This window comes from Lissotriton vulgaris, chromosome 2_1 (genome assembly GCF_964263255.1).
Source record: "Lissotriton vulgaris chromosome 2_1, aLisVul1.2, whole genome shotgun sequence".
NCBI classification, from domain to species: Eukaryota; Metazoa; Chordata; class Amphibia; order Caudata; family Salamandridae; genus Lissotriton; species Lissotriton vulgaris.
Window position 1 is genome coordinate 297043618 of NC_141687.1, and position 15206 is coordinate 297058823.

Sequence of the window (15206 nt, forward strand, 5' to 3'; positions counted from 1 at the left end):
ACAACAGTTCCGGATCTCGAGCGGCTGGTCCATAGATTGCATCAACACTTGTGGGAGACTTTCCGGGGCAGACGTGGGAAGGTCCTTACTCTTATGGAGCAGTAGGGTGGTCTCTTTGGGTTCGGGGTGGACGGGACATTTTGTTTTGGGCGGGTATTGTTGTTTCACCAACCACTTGATTCACTACAAGGACCGCCTCACACACATTCCTAGATCGCCCCCTTGCTTGTCAATCAGAGTAAACACCAGCTTTCCCATTACCTCCTCTTGCCTTTTCATATCTGCGTTGGTGAGTGTAAGTCATGACAGGAGTGCCGCAGAAGCCATCGGATGTTGGAGGATATCTTCGGAATACAATAGGTAAGGCGATCTGTAGGGATCTTGCAGAGAGTTATCTTTCGTATTTAGTCTGCTGAATGTTTTACTGTGTGCCTTACTTTTGTTCCGAATGATTTGGCATGTTGTGAAATCAGTTCTCCTGTGAAGCATCTGCAGCGATTGGCCACATGTAGTGACTATATATTTTTTACACATACCACTGCCTTGTAGCAGTAGTGGTTTAGGGTGACCACTACTCTCCGTATAGTCACACATACAGTGTTTCTAGATCACTTACAAATTAATGATGTCTTTAGTGGAAGCCAAGACTATAACAGAGTTTGCAGACAATGTCCACGAACACATTGTACCTCTGCGTGCTCTGACAATCTGAAACGATTGACACAGATCTCAGATTATTTAAAGACTGTATATATATAATGATCTGCAGGTCATTAGTTTGAACTGCGGCAAGGCCAACTAAGCCTTCCGTATTGGAGAGTCTGAAACAGAGGACAAATAAATCTGGTAATAGTAACACCTTTTATTTACAACTTTGCAAGTGACAGCAGCTTGCACAATATAAAATCAAGTATACTCAATTACTCTGTGCTGTGATATAACCTATGTGAACATGAAGAATGGAATAAAAACCCTTTTGTCATGCTGTGAGATTCTAAATGGAATTTCATAACCAAAGCAGGTCTGTACAGTATTCAGTGATTTAGCCGTAAAAAACAATTTTCTACTTAGGGTTTACCTAGTGAAATGACTTTCTAGTGCCATGCCTTACGATACACATCGTTATGCCTTACCCTTTAAACAAGCATCCAGTTGAAAATGTTACCTGGATTAGAACAATGCCTTTTGCAGGGTTTTACGTTGCAAAACATTATTTCACGTGCAGTTGTCTCCCAGTTCCAAGAAACAATCCTTTTCATTGGTTTACAATAACTAAGGACGTACTCCAAAGATATGTAAGTGTTTCCTGCAGATAACCTTACAATACCAAGCTGCTACCCCTCTGAAACGAGCAAAACAACAATTAACCACCAGTTCCGATGTTGTGTTATTCGCACTACTGTGTTGAACATTCTGAAAATTACATTCACTCTATCAGGAGACCAACAATTTATGTTTACCTATTTATTGTTATGCGCACTTCTAGCATATTTTCGTTATAAATTATGTATCTTATAGTTGCCTTAAATGAACAAAAGCAACTGCCAGTACAGGGCATGATGGGATTCTGAAGCGCCTTGTTGCGTTAAAGTCTCAATGTCAACCTTCAACTTTTCGAAAGTATTACCTATCGGGCTCAGTTTTCTAAATGTATTTTTTGTCTTACTTTATGATGGAAAAGGTAGCGGTAATCTTACCTCGACCACATTTTTTACTCCTGTGACATTTTTAATTTGTTAGATTAAAAGCCTGGAGACATTGGGCCCGATTCACAGAATTAATTTAAGAATAAAATCCTAAATTTACTACCATTTTGGTATTCACAGAAGGCACTTACTCATTTTGGTATTCACAGAAGACACTTACTAATTTCGGTATTCACAGAAGTTAGGACTCCTAACTTTAGGACTCCTAAATGCCTTCTGTGAATACCGAAAGTCTTAAAATTAGGATTTTTCTCAATTTAGTAGTAGTAAAGTTAGGACTCCTAACTTTAGGACTCCTAAATGCCTTCTGTGAATATCGAAAGTCTTAAAATTAGGATTTTTCTCAGTTTAGGAGTCCTAAAGTTAGGAGTCCTAACTTTACTACTACTAAATTGAGAAAAATCCTAATTTTAAGACTTTCGGTATTCATAGAAGGCATTTAGGCGTCCTAAAGTTAGGAGTCCCAACTTTACTACTATTAAATTGAGAAAAATCCCAATTTTAAGACTTTCGGTATTCACAGAAGGCATTTAGGAGTCCTAACTTCTGTGAATACCGAAATGAGTAAGTGTCTTCTGTGAATACCAAAATGAGTAAGTGCCTTCTGTGAATACGAAAATGGTAGTAAATTTTGGATTTTCTCTTAAGTTAGTTCTGTGAATCGGGCCCATTATGTCAATATTGCCTGTGGACAGGCTTGTATGTGCAACGCATAATGCTTCAAGGAACATTCCCATGATTGGAGAGCAAGATTACAAGTAAGTGTATTTGCCTTGTTTTCCTTATTATATATATTCCTTGAAACTGTTTTACATGATCAAGTAACAACTGTGTAAGAAGTTTCAATGGTTATTTCTATTCAGACCTATCCTGCCACAAAGACCAGAAAACACCAATAAGCAGAATTAAAAGCAATTTATTTTCTCCAACGTATAGCCAAAAGGAAAGAATTAACAGAAAAGGAAGCAGAAAATAAAACATTTGGCATTTTGACTAAATACGCCCCGACAGAGTATGACTCCAGAAGTGATATGGAAGATATTGAATTCATCCCAGCTCTTCCCAGTACCTGCAAGAAAGATTACTGGCAGATCAGAGAATGGCACAGTGGACAAAACAAATATACAATTGATGAAGGATACGATCAAAGTGTGACTGAAGTTGATGATAGCGACTTGGAGAACCTTTTCCGAAGTTTTGCAGGTAAATCTACTCTACCAGTTATCAAATAATTTGTGTATTTGGCTATTTATCAAATAATTTGTGCATTTTGCTTATTTATAAACTTGCTGTTAAATGTTTCTGTATGTAGATGTACCAATATTTATTTCAATGCAAGATAATTCATTTATTTTCCTTTCACAATTCTTTATTATCCCCAAGAACTTGTCGAACAAGTGGAGATGCCTGTAATGTATAAAACTGCTATAGATAACTTGTGCTGCTCAGGTTCCACTCCCAGTTTGTTTTCCCTTCCATAGGCACCTCCATTTGAATATGATTAACTTCGTTAAAGTAATTCATATATATTTTTTCTAGAGGATTTCGCTCATGGTGAGCAGGAAGCCTCTCATCTTAAACTGCTGTGATGAAAACCGTCGTCGGAAACCATGGGCACTGAAGCGCACAAGCTATGTGTGCTTTAATGGAAGTAAAATGAAGGTGGCTTATAAACTGGTTTGGGGGAAGACCACTCAGTAAGCTTTTATGCTTGTGAAAAAGGTTGTTTTTATTTGATGCAATCAGAGCTCTCGCCATTATAACCTTCCTTCAGCTTAGTGTCGCACTCTAAACCTCCTACCATATGATCCTACAACAGCTTTGTAACCCCCCCAATAATTTCCCACCCCTCAGCCTCTTACAATAAAATGTTTTCAACTTTAACACATTTTTACATCAAAACTTGCTTGAGTTTCCATTCTTGCAGTGACGCCCTCTTCCACCTGCCCGCACTCACTGACGCAGGCAGTCAGACCCACGCATTGCCATAATACTGCTCCTTCCATTTTCTCTTTCTCTCTCCTGTTTTTCTCACCTTCTTGATGTGTGCACCCTTTGAGACTCTTGACTTTCAAAAAACTGACCTTCTAATGGCCATTAACATTGGCCAAGAAGGTCTGAGAATTACAGGTGCTCTTGGCACACCCTCCATACACCTTCTACCCCAATAAGCCAGCCCTCTGGACATGATGTACCTCCTTCCTTCTGAAGGTCGTGACTCCATTCCATTTAGGTCAAAACATCACCCTTCCGTTCTTCTTTGATCTGTCTCATCCCTATTAAGACCAGGCGAGACTCCACAGTCTGAATATGAAAAGAACGTTGTTCTTCAATAGACTTCTGGGTGAATGCACAACACTTTGTTGGGTATGTAGGAGCTGAGAAGGGGAAGGCTGTGCTGAAACAGAGCATCTCAAGATAGATAGTGCAGCATCAAGATCGTTTAGGGTTTGGGTATTCATTCCACCTGAGCTAAGGCTACGACTATTGCAATAACCCTCAGAGTTCCTGCCCTGGCTATCCGTCAGGCAGCAACGTGGGCACCTTTTCACACGTTTACGAAATGCTACTGCCCAGACAGTCAGGTCTCTTGTGACCCACCTCCAGGGAAGGCATTACTTGGGTATCTATTCTAAGGTAAGGAATATGCGGCTAGTAGTCTCTATTAGATGAACAAATTACTTACCTTCAGTAACGCCTTATCAGGTAGATACTCCTATTTACCCCTGCTTCCTTAATGATCCTCCCCACTCTACGAGCCGATTGTAGTATCAGGGACACCCTTCTCAGGGCGTAAGTAGTATTTCCACATCAGTGGTCAGTTTTCATCGTGGCTCCGCGCTCCTGTTGTAAAAAGCCACGAAAGTAACCGCCGTCCGTTCACCCGGGTGGCGCTATGTAGCATACGCAGAGGCAAATGATTCCAAATACTGGTGCACAGGGGTACTGCTCAAAAACATCCAGGTCTAGTCTGACTCCTGAGGATAGTCTAAGATAAGGAACCTGCAGCTAGATAGAGTTTCTAGCAGAGAAGACTTTACTAACAGCAAGTAACATGGTATTTGATTCCTAGAACCGCAAAATGAGTAAGTGTGTGTTCTATAGAGAATAGACCACTCTTTGGGGTAAGGTGGCTGTTAAACTCTGCTTTCCAGCACCTCTGTGCCAGAGATTCATAGGGCTCTGTAGCTTTGTTAGGGAACGTCTAAAGGTCCAAGAGTAGGCTGTTATCTTTTCTAGTAATCTGACGTTTCTCAAAGTTCGTGAGTTGCCTGCTTGCCTGGGACAGTTTGTAGGTTGGGTGACGCAGTGTTTAATGGCAAAGTACTGCTAGTGCCTGTATTGGAGGCGTGGGAATTCCATAGGGCCTGCATGGTTAAAGAGATTACCATATCATTTGCACTGGATCTCTTGCCAGTTGTTGAAAAAGTCCTCATTTAGACAGCGTTGGTGGAAAAGGAAGGAAACCAGACCATTAGAGATCACCACCTCAAATCTTCATTGTGTATAGGATTTTGGGAAGAAAAGTCATTTTCACTGCGGCTATCCTTCTCATCCATAAGAGGCCTCCCGATTCTCATGTGTGCAGGTCTGTGCATGCTGTGGTGTGTAGATGTGTAAAGTAACTTTTCACTCTTTTCTCAAGGGAAGAATAGATTTATAGCACCAGGTAGGGGATAATTGCTTTGACCACTGGATGGGATACAGGTGTTCGATCTGAGCTTCATCAGCTTGTAGGACAGTAACGTTAAGGGTGTGGGATTTCTTAATTTGGGATTTATTAATGTCAACTCCCTCTAGTTTTTGTAGTAGGGCAGGTAACGAGAAGTGGGGCTAGGTGATTGCAACCAGCACATCATCTGCTTACAGAGCTCTTTTGTGTTCCTGATGGCGGATTGCGATACCTCTGCTCTGCGAATCTGCCTGTATTTTTTCAGTGGGTGGCTCCATATATATGGCAAAAAATAGTGGGGACAGCTGGCATCCTTGGTGCATGCGACTGTCGATTGCAAAGCCCTGGAAGTACAAGCCAATAACTTGCACCCACACTCTTGGGTTGGAGTAACTATTTAGCATCCATTTTTAAATCACAGACCCAGACTCACGATGTCCAGAACTAGTCCCAGGAAAGCCCGGTGTATGTGATTGAATGCCTCCTTAGCATCGATCGACATGAGGAGCTCTAGGAACCCAGTGCATGTAGCCTTGTCTCTTAAGTGCAGCAGTCGTTTAGTATTCTCGCTCCAGCCCCTCTCTGGGATGGAGACCGACTGGTCCGGGTCTATGAGTCTCTCCATATGTGAGTTGATGTGAGTGGCCAGGATGCCTGTAAAAATGTTGGTATCTACATTTAGTAGGGAAATTGGCCTGTAGGAGGAGCAAGCCATAAGGTCCTTCCCGGGCTTCAGGATCACTGTAATCACATCTGCAGGCATTGTCTCCCTGAGAGTGCTCATTTCACCAAAGGAATTGTAGATGCGGGCCAGGAGGGTGGTCACTTGCTCACCAAATATCTTATAGAAGCCTGGTGTAAACCTGTCATGTCCCAGGGCTTTGCCAGGCTGAAGCCATGCAATGGCTAAAGGGACCTCATCTGTGCGAATGTCTGCCTCCAGCCAGAGTGCGTCCTGTGCCAGTATGGGTGCAGTTTGGGTCGCAGAGAGGTGCGCCTAAGCATCTCGGGAGTCTGCCACCTCTGCTGTGTAGAAGTCTGCATACAATTGTTGGAATGCATTTTCTGTGTCTGTATCCTTGGTGGTTTTGTGTCTGTCACTTGCCAGTATCTCTGCAAAACGTCCCTCAGTTTCTAAGCGAGGAGCCTCCCTGTCTTGTTGCCTCCTGTGTAATATGTCTGTCTGGTCCAGAGTAGCGCATATTCATCCCTTTCCAGATCCAGTGCATGTAGCTGCTTTCTGGCTAGGTCCGGTTGCTGCGCAATCTGTGTGCACCCGAACGGGCATGCTCCTTCTCTAGATCTGTCACTTGAAAGGTGATTGTCTCTCCTATTTTTATTGAGCCTAGCAGAAATTGCTATGAAGGCCCCCTCAATGACCGCCTTCAGGGTTTCGCAACGCAGTAACACGTGGGTATCTGCGGTATCGTTCAACTGGAGAAAGTGCTGGATTACCTCCCTGACTTCTTTCAGAGTGTCATTGTTAGAAGTTTATCGTTGAGTCGCCACGTTCTGTTGGGTGTGGTGTGGCCCACTGTGTGAAATTAGATATTAATTGTAGTGTAATTTAAAATTGCCTGAAGCCCCTGTATCTGGCTGGGCGGTGGCCCTGGAGACAGGACAAGGTCAGGAATTAATCAATCCAGGCGTAGATCTGGTGGGAAGCAGAGAAAAAAAAGGTGTATCCTCTGGGGATGGATATCTATGCCTCCAAACATCCGTGAGGCATATCTTTTTAAGCCACAGTAGACTGTCTGCAATGAAAGCCCCTAATTGCCTCACTGTCTGTGCTGACCCATTTAAGACCTATGTTGGACAATACTGCAGTCCCCACCCACCAGAACATCTGAGTTAGGGGAGAAAGTAAAGAGGCCCAGTGCGTTAAGGATAAACTGTTCTTGGTTATCATTGGGGGAGTTATTGTGTTGAAAGTGTAAACATGTAGTTATTCAGGGAGAGCCCAAACAGGCCTACTTGTACTGCAGCCCAGTATTGGAGTAAGTAAAGAACTACAAATGGCCAACAACTGGAACTGGAATTGGCACATGCTCCCATAGCAATTAATGGAGGGCAATAACTTACACATTTACAAACATATGAAATACATTACACCACATAACATTTTAAATACAACTTTATTTCAATAATTACGAAGTTTATTATTAAATATTTTTGTTAATGAATACATTTTAAGTGCTAGTTTTTAATATAGACAGAAGATAAATAATACTTGATTTAAAAATAAATTAAATTGCAAATAAAAGGATACTCAACTTGCATCCAGGATCGTGACACATTCAAAAAGGAGATACTGTGTGGGGCAGTGTAGGTAAAATTAACATTTGATATAATTGATGTTAATTAAAAAAAATGATTTGTATAACATTAATTAAGTTAACATTTCATAAAAGGTTATGTTGTGTACCTGCACTAAGTACAAATGTCCCTTCGTACTGTGCTAGTCCTATGTGAATAGGAGTTAGGAAAATATATTTTAAAATGTTTCTTTAAAAAAAATCTAATTCTTTTAATTGAAGATTAATTTTGTTAAAATTTCATATCACCTTTTGTAAGGAGCACTCTGCCGGTACAGCAAAGAGGTTACTAATAACATCTTTTTGGCTGGAAATGTAATCATAGTAGTCTCCAATCCTGTTCTCCATCCCCTCATTTGAAGGGTGAGAGAGACTCATATATTTGCAGTAGATATACAGATGGAATTAACAAATTCTTTTTATGAAGAGATTTAAACATAGGTATATGTAGGGGTAGATCTGTATGTGTAGAGATCTGCACATGCAAACTTAATTTTGTGAATCGGCCTCCTTGAGTCAAGTGAGTAGGGCCTATGACTTCTTGTGGTATGTTGAACAGTTTCAACAAAAATGTATTCTCTTTGGTCTGAGGATCATCTGAGATTTCGGCCCAAATGCTAAAATTGGCAAGAACTTTGTGTATCGAGGATAAGCTCTTTTATAATGCAAAGTCAGCTTCATCAAACTTACTGTAAGGAAGTGCAGATACTGAAAGTGATTTTTGGTAGATTACTTCTTCTCCTCCTCTTCCCTTATCCACTCGTCTTGACTCAGAATTTGATACCCGGCGGGTGTCAGGTCTTCAATGGCAGAGCTACAGTCTTTTGGGAGCTAGGTTTCAGTAAGAAATAGTATATGTACTTTGTCATTATTGATTATTGAATTTATAAATGTTCTGTTCTTTACAGTTGACCTCACTTTACACAACCAGCTGACCATCTTAAATTTGGTTTAATTTGACAAGATGTTACTGTTTGAAAGTTGGAAGAAATATGTATTAGCAGAATCAGGTGGTAGAGATTTTTCTTCGAAGCTTCTCTATAATTAGGCAATCGAGAATATTAATTTGTAGAAAAAGAACAAGTATTGCTTCATCTTTATCATAATCTTGTATAGTGTCCGAGGCCAGTGGAGCAGTATGGCTGGCTGAGGTCTGGCCTGGATGAGTGCATACAGGCTTGCCTTAGGAGGGCCAGCCGTGCACCCACTGTGCCCCTCCACACTGCAGCCTCCTTTTTGTGGCTCTCAGTTTTCAGCTCCAGAAGACTCCATTCATAGGGAGTGCTAGTAACCCCAAACCAATAACTCTATTTCAGTCACACATTGAGTAGTATTCTGCGGGGCTGCAGTAACCTGTCTTTCACATTCATCGTTGGTGCACTAAACCAAGTTCACCCATGGGAGGGAAATCCCACCTGGTAGAGTTACACCAAAGTCGTAGCTTATGCAACAGCACATACAAAACCAGACATACTGCTCCTTGTACACCTTGACAGAGAATAATAGCCTTCACCCTGTTACAGACTTGTACCATTTCTAGAATTTTGTCCAAAAACCGTTACTCAAGATGGTGATGTTACCAGAGGTCATACCTTATGTTGTTGTTATAAGTGTTGAGTAGTCTTAACACCTTACCTACTAAAATATATTACTATTGTAGCCTACAATAGTAATATATTTTAAAAAATCTATATCTTTATTGACATTTTCTCCAATCAACACATCAAGCAAGTATACCAAGAAACCTTAGGTACATGAGATTAAATGCACAATCGGCCATATTTTACATCAACACATTTTCTTGGCCATAGATATGCAATGAAGAGGCAACTGTTGGTACAAGGTTTGTCTCCCATTACAGGGTTGTGCGGGTTGGGGCTTCTCTTCGCCATACCTCATGTCAATGCTGTAGTGGCACAAGCAGGGACCCCATATTTTGGTAAACTTCCTTGGGCACCCTCTGGCCTTTTATGTAACTTTTTAAGCCATATAGAGGTCCATCACAGTTTTCCAGTCCTCGAGTGTGGGGGTCCAAGTGTGCCCCAGTGTTTGGCCACATCTGGCTTTGCCACTACTAGGCACAGATTGCTAAACAACAGTTTGGCTCTAGGGATAGTAAATCTGTGTGCTAAGGCATTCCCCAGAGTGTGTGTATAAACTACCCTCTTTCTGCCCCACAACAAACGCAACTAACGGAATCAGCAAGGCCGAAGCTATGCAGTATGGCCTTGTAATAATAAACTCTAGGAAGGACTTTAAATTGGATTTGTCTGAATCCAGATATAGTTGCAATTTCACTGGGCTGCATTAGAGCTGTGTTCCAATCCAGGTCTTCAAATTCTCCTACTTCATTTCCAGTGGCGGCCGGTAAGTTTTGGGGGGAGAGTCGCAGACGGGACACACACACACACACACGCTCACATACACATAACACTCCCAACCAGGCACGCACACACACAAAAACACATTCGTTCACGACACTCTTTCCCAAACATTCATACATGCACCCACGCACGCACGCACCAAACAATGTAAAAAGAAAATAAATCACACTTACCTTCAGCCAGCTCTGCTCCTCCTTGGAGGTTCCAGGAGGCTTGGGACTGCTGCCTTCCCTCATTGGCTGACCTAAGGTCAGCATATGAGGCAAGACAGCAGTCCTATGGCCATCACAGAGTGGGATGGGGTCAGGTAGACTACTGACCCCACCCCACTCTGTGATGAAGTGTCACTGATTGACACTCGACCCTGGGCGCTTCGGGGCTTAAAACTGAAGCGCCCAGGTGCGTGGCAATCATTGAAGCTATCCCTGGTCACTGAGGGGAGGGCCTCAGCAACCTTTGCTGAGCTGAGAAAGTCACGCCCAACGGAGCTGTGACTTTCTCAGCCCAGCAAAGTTCAGTTCAGGCAGCCAGGTGTCTCATGGCTGCTTAAGCTGAAAGTGAATAGTGTCTGTCAGGCTGACTTTTGTTCAGCCTGACAGACACTGTTCCTACGGGGGGAAAAAGGAGGCGGGGCGGGCCCTTCTGCCTAAATGGACCAGCCGCACCTGTCATTTTCCCATCGAACTCTTAGCTTTATTAAAGAGTCTGGCCTATTATTGATGATTGTTTTATATGTCTGTGACACAGCCATTTCTGAAATTTTCCACATTAGCAGTCTCCTTTCTAGAGGCATATTCCGATATGTTTTCAATATTATGTCCCTCGGTCAACCTGCATGGTGCAGCTGGAGGTATTTGTTGTGTTGTGTTGAGTTGGTTGTCTCTCTGGAGAGAGCTAAAAGGGATTAGGGACATCCTTGTATGATGTCTCCCAGTTTAGAAATCTGTAGGGTATTGCGGGCCTTGAAACCCAGCAACTTCTTGAATTCCTTCATGCATGTGCTCTGCCAAAGGGGGGTTTCTCTGGTGACTTGCACATTCTATTTAATCCAGCTTTCTGTCCCGTTTCAGGCATTTATAGCCACCTGGGTTGCTGGCAACAGCTTCCTCACCCCTTTCCCACCATAAAGATAATGTAAGTATGAGTGAATTTGGATTCGGGCCCATTCTAGGGCGCACATGGGGTGGTCTCCTGGCATGTGTCTCAAGTCAATAATCACAATCAGATGGGCTCCCCAGTAGTATGCTTTTATGTTTGGGAGGGCGATACCAGTGCTGTATTGATTCCTTTGCAGGGTTTGCAATGCTATCCTTGGGTGTCCTCCATTCCAGCGGAACGTCCGGACCATCCATTCTATTTTAGGGAACATGTCCTCTGGGATTTTATGATAGGTATTTTGAAGTATGTTTATAAGAATTCTGTAGCTTTCTCATCTTGTACATTGTGACCCTACCCAGAAGTCAGTGGCAGCATTTTCCATCTTTCCACATCTTTGTGGAATTCTGTCAAGACCTTGCGGATATTGTGCTCTAAGCTATCAACCTTGTTTATGGTCACATATATGCCTAGGTAACGGGAGGCCTCTCTATCTACACGCAATTGGCCCAGGAACTCAAGTGTGTCCAAGTGTCTGCCTGCTGGGTATAGTCTCGATTTGTCCCAATTGATCCTATAGCCTGCATGTGCCCCATGTGTGTTGAATATATGGAAGAGCTCTGGGAGTGTCTTTTGCGGGTTAGTGGCATACGGTAAAATATCACCGGCATATAAGGAGCTCCGTTCCTCTTCCAATGTGCCCTCCTTTCCCAGAAGTCCGTTAGACCCGAGTGAATGCGTATGATGCAAGCTAATGGTACCAGCACGAGGGCAAATAATAGCGGCACAGGGGGCGCCCCTGGTGCGTGCCCCTTTCAAATGGGAATGCTGTAGATATTACTCCGATCACCTTCACTCGGGTCATCAGGGCTTCGTCCAAGCCCTAAATTAGGGACCAAACCCAAATTTCACCAGGACGTACCTTAAGATTGGCCAATGGACAGCTTCAAATGCCCTCTAGCCATCAAGGGACAGCAGTATGTGAGGGTCTTCTCTACGGTACATTGTTTCAAGGCATTAATATACTCTTCGGAGGTTACACTTCGTCGACCTCTTGGGCATAAAGCCCAATTGCTCATGATGTATAAGGTGGCAATAACCTTCAAGGCTATAATTTTGGTCTCAATGTACAAGAGGGAGATCGGGCGGTAAGAACTACAGTCTGTCATGGATTTACCCGGTTTGTGTATCACCACTAGTGTGGCGTTCTGGAGATCATGTGGAAGGGACCCATTGTGAACATCTGGGGAGCATCCGCTAGCAGGCACATCCTGAAGAAAGAAGCGTAATACCTGGCAAACTCATATGTGTTCTTCCCGGCTGTAACATATGTGATACCATTTTCACCTATTATGGCATTTGCCTCTCTCGCCTCCGGCTCTCTCCTGCTTACCCATGCTAGCAATCTCCCAGCTTTATGACCAACATCATACAGACGCAAGCGTGTGGCTAAAGTGGCGACTTTAGCCTCTTGGTGTGCTAGCACCTGGTACTTTTTGCAGAGAATTACGATGGTGCCAGTCATGCCTCTAACCCTTCAATGTCTCTAGTTTCGCTCATTTTCTTATGCACTATAATGTTTTGCACCCTATTCTGCATAACTGTTTTATAGGCCTCCCACAATATGACCGCCAAGGACACCGAATCTTTATTTTCATTAAATTATAGTTCTGTGTTCACTCTAATCTCACAGGCCACTTGCTCATCCCACAGTTCCCAGGTCTTTAGTTTCCATCCAACCCCTGACCTACAAGCGCTCTCTCTATCTCCTCTTCCTCTCCTTCCCTGGGTGAAGATGTAGTCTAGCGTGAAGAATGGCATATGGCCACCAGAATAATATGTATAGGCTTGTGGCAGTGGGTGGCGGCGCCGCCATAAATCTGGCGGTCCCAGGGTCTTTGTGACCTGGGATCCACAACATCATTATAATCACCCCCAATTATATGTTGGAGAGAGCGTGCCTCAAGTAGTACTTCTGCCAGTTTGGTGATCATTCGTTTCTGCAGCCGTTGGGGGGCGTGGACACTGAACAGGGTTACATCTTTTCACCCCCAGATCCCCTTAACTGCTACATATGTTCCATTAGGATCCACAACACGTTACTTCTACCCTAAATGGTGGTGTTTCTCTAATCAGAATCACTACTCCGCAGGGGCCTATCATAAAACCTGCATGGGCAAGCGTCCTGTAGACTCCCCTTCCCAAGAATCCACATTTTGTACCCCGCAAGTGTGTTTCATGTCAGAGGGTTATGTCAGGTTTCCACCTGTTGGAAAGCACCGAGCCACACAACCTGTATTTCTTCCTATGGGACTGTGAATAGCTCCTACAGCTGGCCCGATTTGTGTTGCCCTATAAGACAATACATTTACAGGCACATGCATCAAAAGATTTTGCGATCGCAAACGGTGCGAATCGCAAAAATCGTCCGTTTGCGATCGCAAAATCTGCTTTTGGAATGCATGTAGGGTGAAGGCCCTCGCAATTTGAGAATTCGCAAATATTTGCGAATTCTCAAATTGCGATTGCATTTAAGGTATCGCATTTTGCGATTCCTTACATGCAATGGATGAAACTTTAAAAAATTGCGATTTCGCAATTAGGGGGAGCAAATTACCATGAGGTTGAACCTCATGGTAATTTGCGAAAACTTTGAACAATGCACTTTTAGGTTTAAAGTATTTTATTGAAGCAGGGTAAAGAAGGAAACCACAGGGCAATAAAAGAAAAAAACACAGGTGCTCCACAATAAATGCATACAGTGTATCAGATACATCAAAGCAGTTCAGTTCCTGTCATAGGCTCCTTTCGGCATGGATACACGGCTCGTTCGCCTGTGGTTAAGGACAAATAAAAAAAGAAAGAAGAGGGGGGGGGGAAGGAAGAGGAGGGAAGGGGAGAAGGGAAGGGGGGGAATGAAGGGGGAAATGAGGGGGGGGAGGGAAAAAGGGGGGATGGGGAAACAACCCTGCTCCACAACCTACCCAACCTACAAAGCCCCCCAACTACCACACCCCAACCCACCCCCTGTACTGTGCCAATGACCTCCAGCTCTCCCCTCATAGCGACCCTCCGGTCGACTCCGCTACTCAACGCCAACTCCGACCAATCAAACAGGCGGATCCGGTGTCGAACAATGCACTTTTGTGCATTTTTCAAAGTTTCATGTTTTGCACACACATGCCCTTAGGGCATGTGTGTGCACAACATATGTGCACAGATTGATTTCAGGGGTGCAACAGAGTGTCCTTTGGACACCCCTGCACCCTTGAAATAGCATTCTCAATTTGCGATTCGCTAATTGCTAATCGCAAATTGAGAATGTGTTCCCATTCATTCCTATGGGCCTTTAGGCCCATAGGAATGAATGGGGAGGAATTCCTTAAGTGCGACTCGCAATTTGCGAGTCGCAATTAAGGAATATTAAGAAATCGCAATTTATTTAGCGATTTCTTGATGCATTGCATTTTGCAATTCCTTAATTGCGATTCCTTATTTTTCGCAATTAAGGAATCGCAAAAAGCAATATTGATGCATGTACCTTTTAGTCTTTGTGTCAATCTATTTTCTATATTTTTATTTATTTTATTTCTTTATACATTTTGCAAATCACAATCAATGTAAACATAAAACATAGTATAAATACAGACAATATATACGACGCAAAACAAATGTTATCAAAAATAAATGGTTATTTGATGAATACTTTTTAACTTCATATTCAAAGATGATACGAACAACCCTTATGCTAAAAAACATACAAGTGACACAGAGACATATCTCTACACATAAACAAATATACAGAGGAATTTAATACCGCTTGCCATTATCATATTAATACTCATTCCCCCATGTATTTCAAACACCACTCGCCATACATGTATACACATTCATTCATTCACTTTTCACATTCATACTTATCCCAGCCACCCATTACAATCACTGTCCATGTGAAACGGCAAACATACTCTTTTTTTCAATTGTTGCCGTGTTGAGGGTTGGGATCCCGTTCACTCCATTCTACCTATGTTTT

The 15206-nt window shown here is 42.8% G+C and overlaps 1 protein-coding gene across 1 annotated transcript in view; it reads left to right on the forward strand.

Annotated features, from left to right (window-relative positions):
* TEX14 (testis expressed 14, intercellular bridge forming factor) overlaps positions 1-15206 on the forward strand; it is a 1917691-nt gene that overhangs the window by 1377931 nt on the left and 524554 nt on the right. The window contains exon 17 of the mRNA XM_086954052.1: positions 2643-2909. Within this exon, the coding sequence (XP_086810178.1) occupies positions 2643-2909 (267 nt within the window). The remainder of the gene's footprint in view (positions 1-2642; positions 2910-15206) is intronic.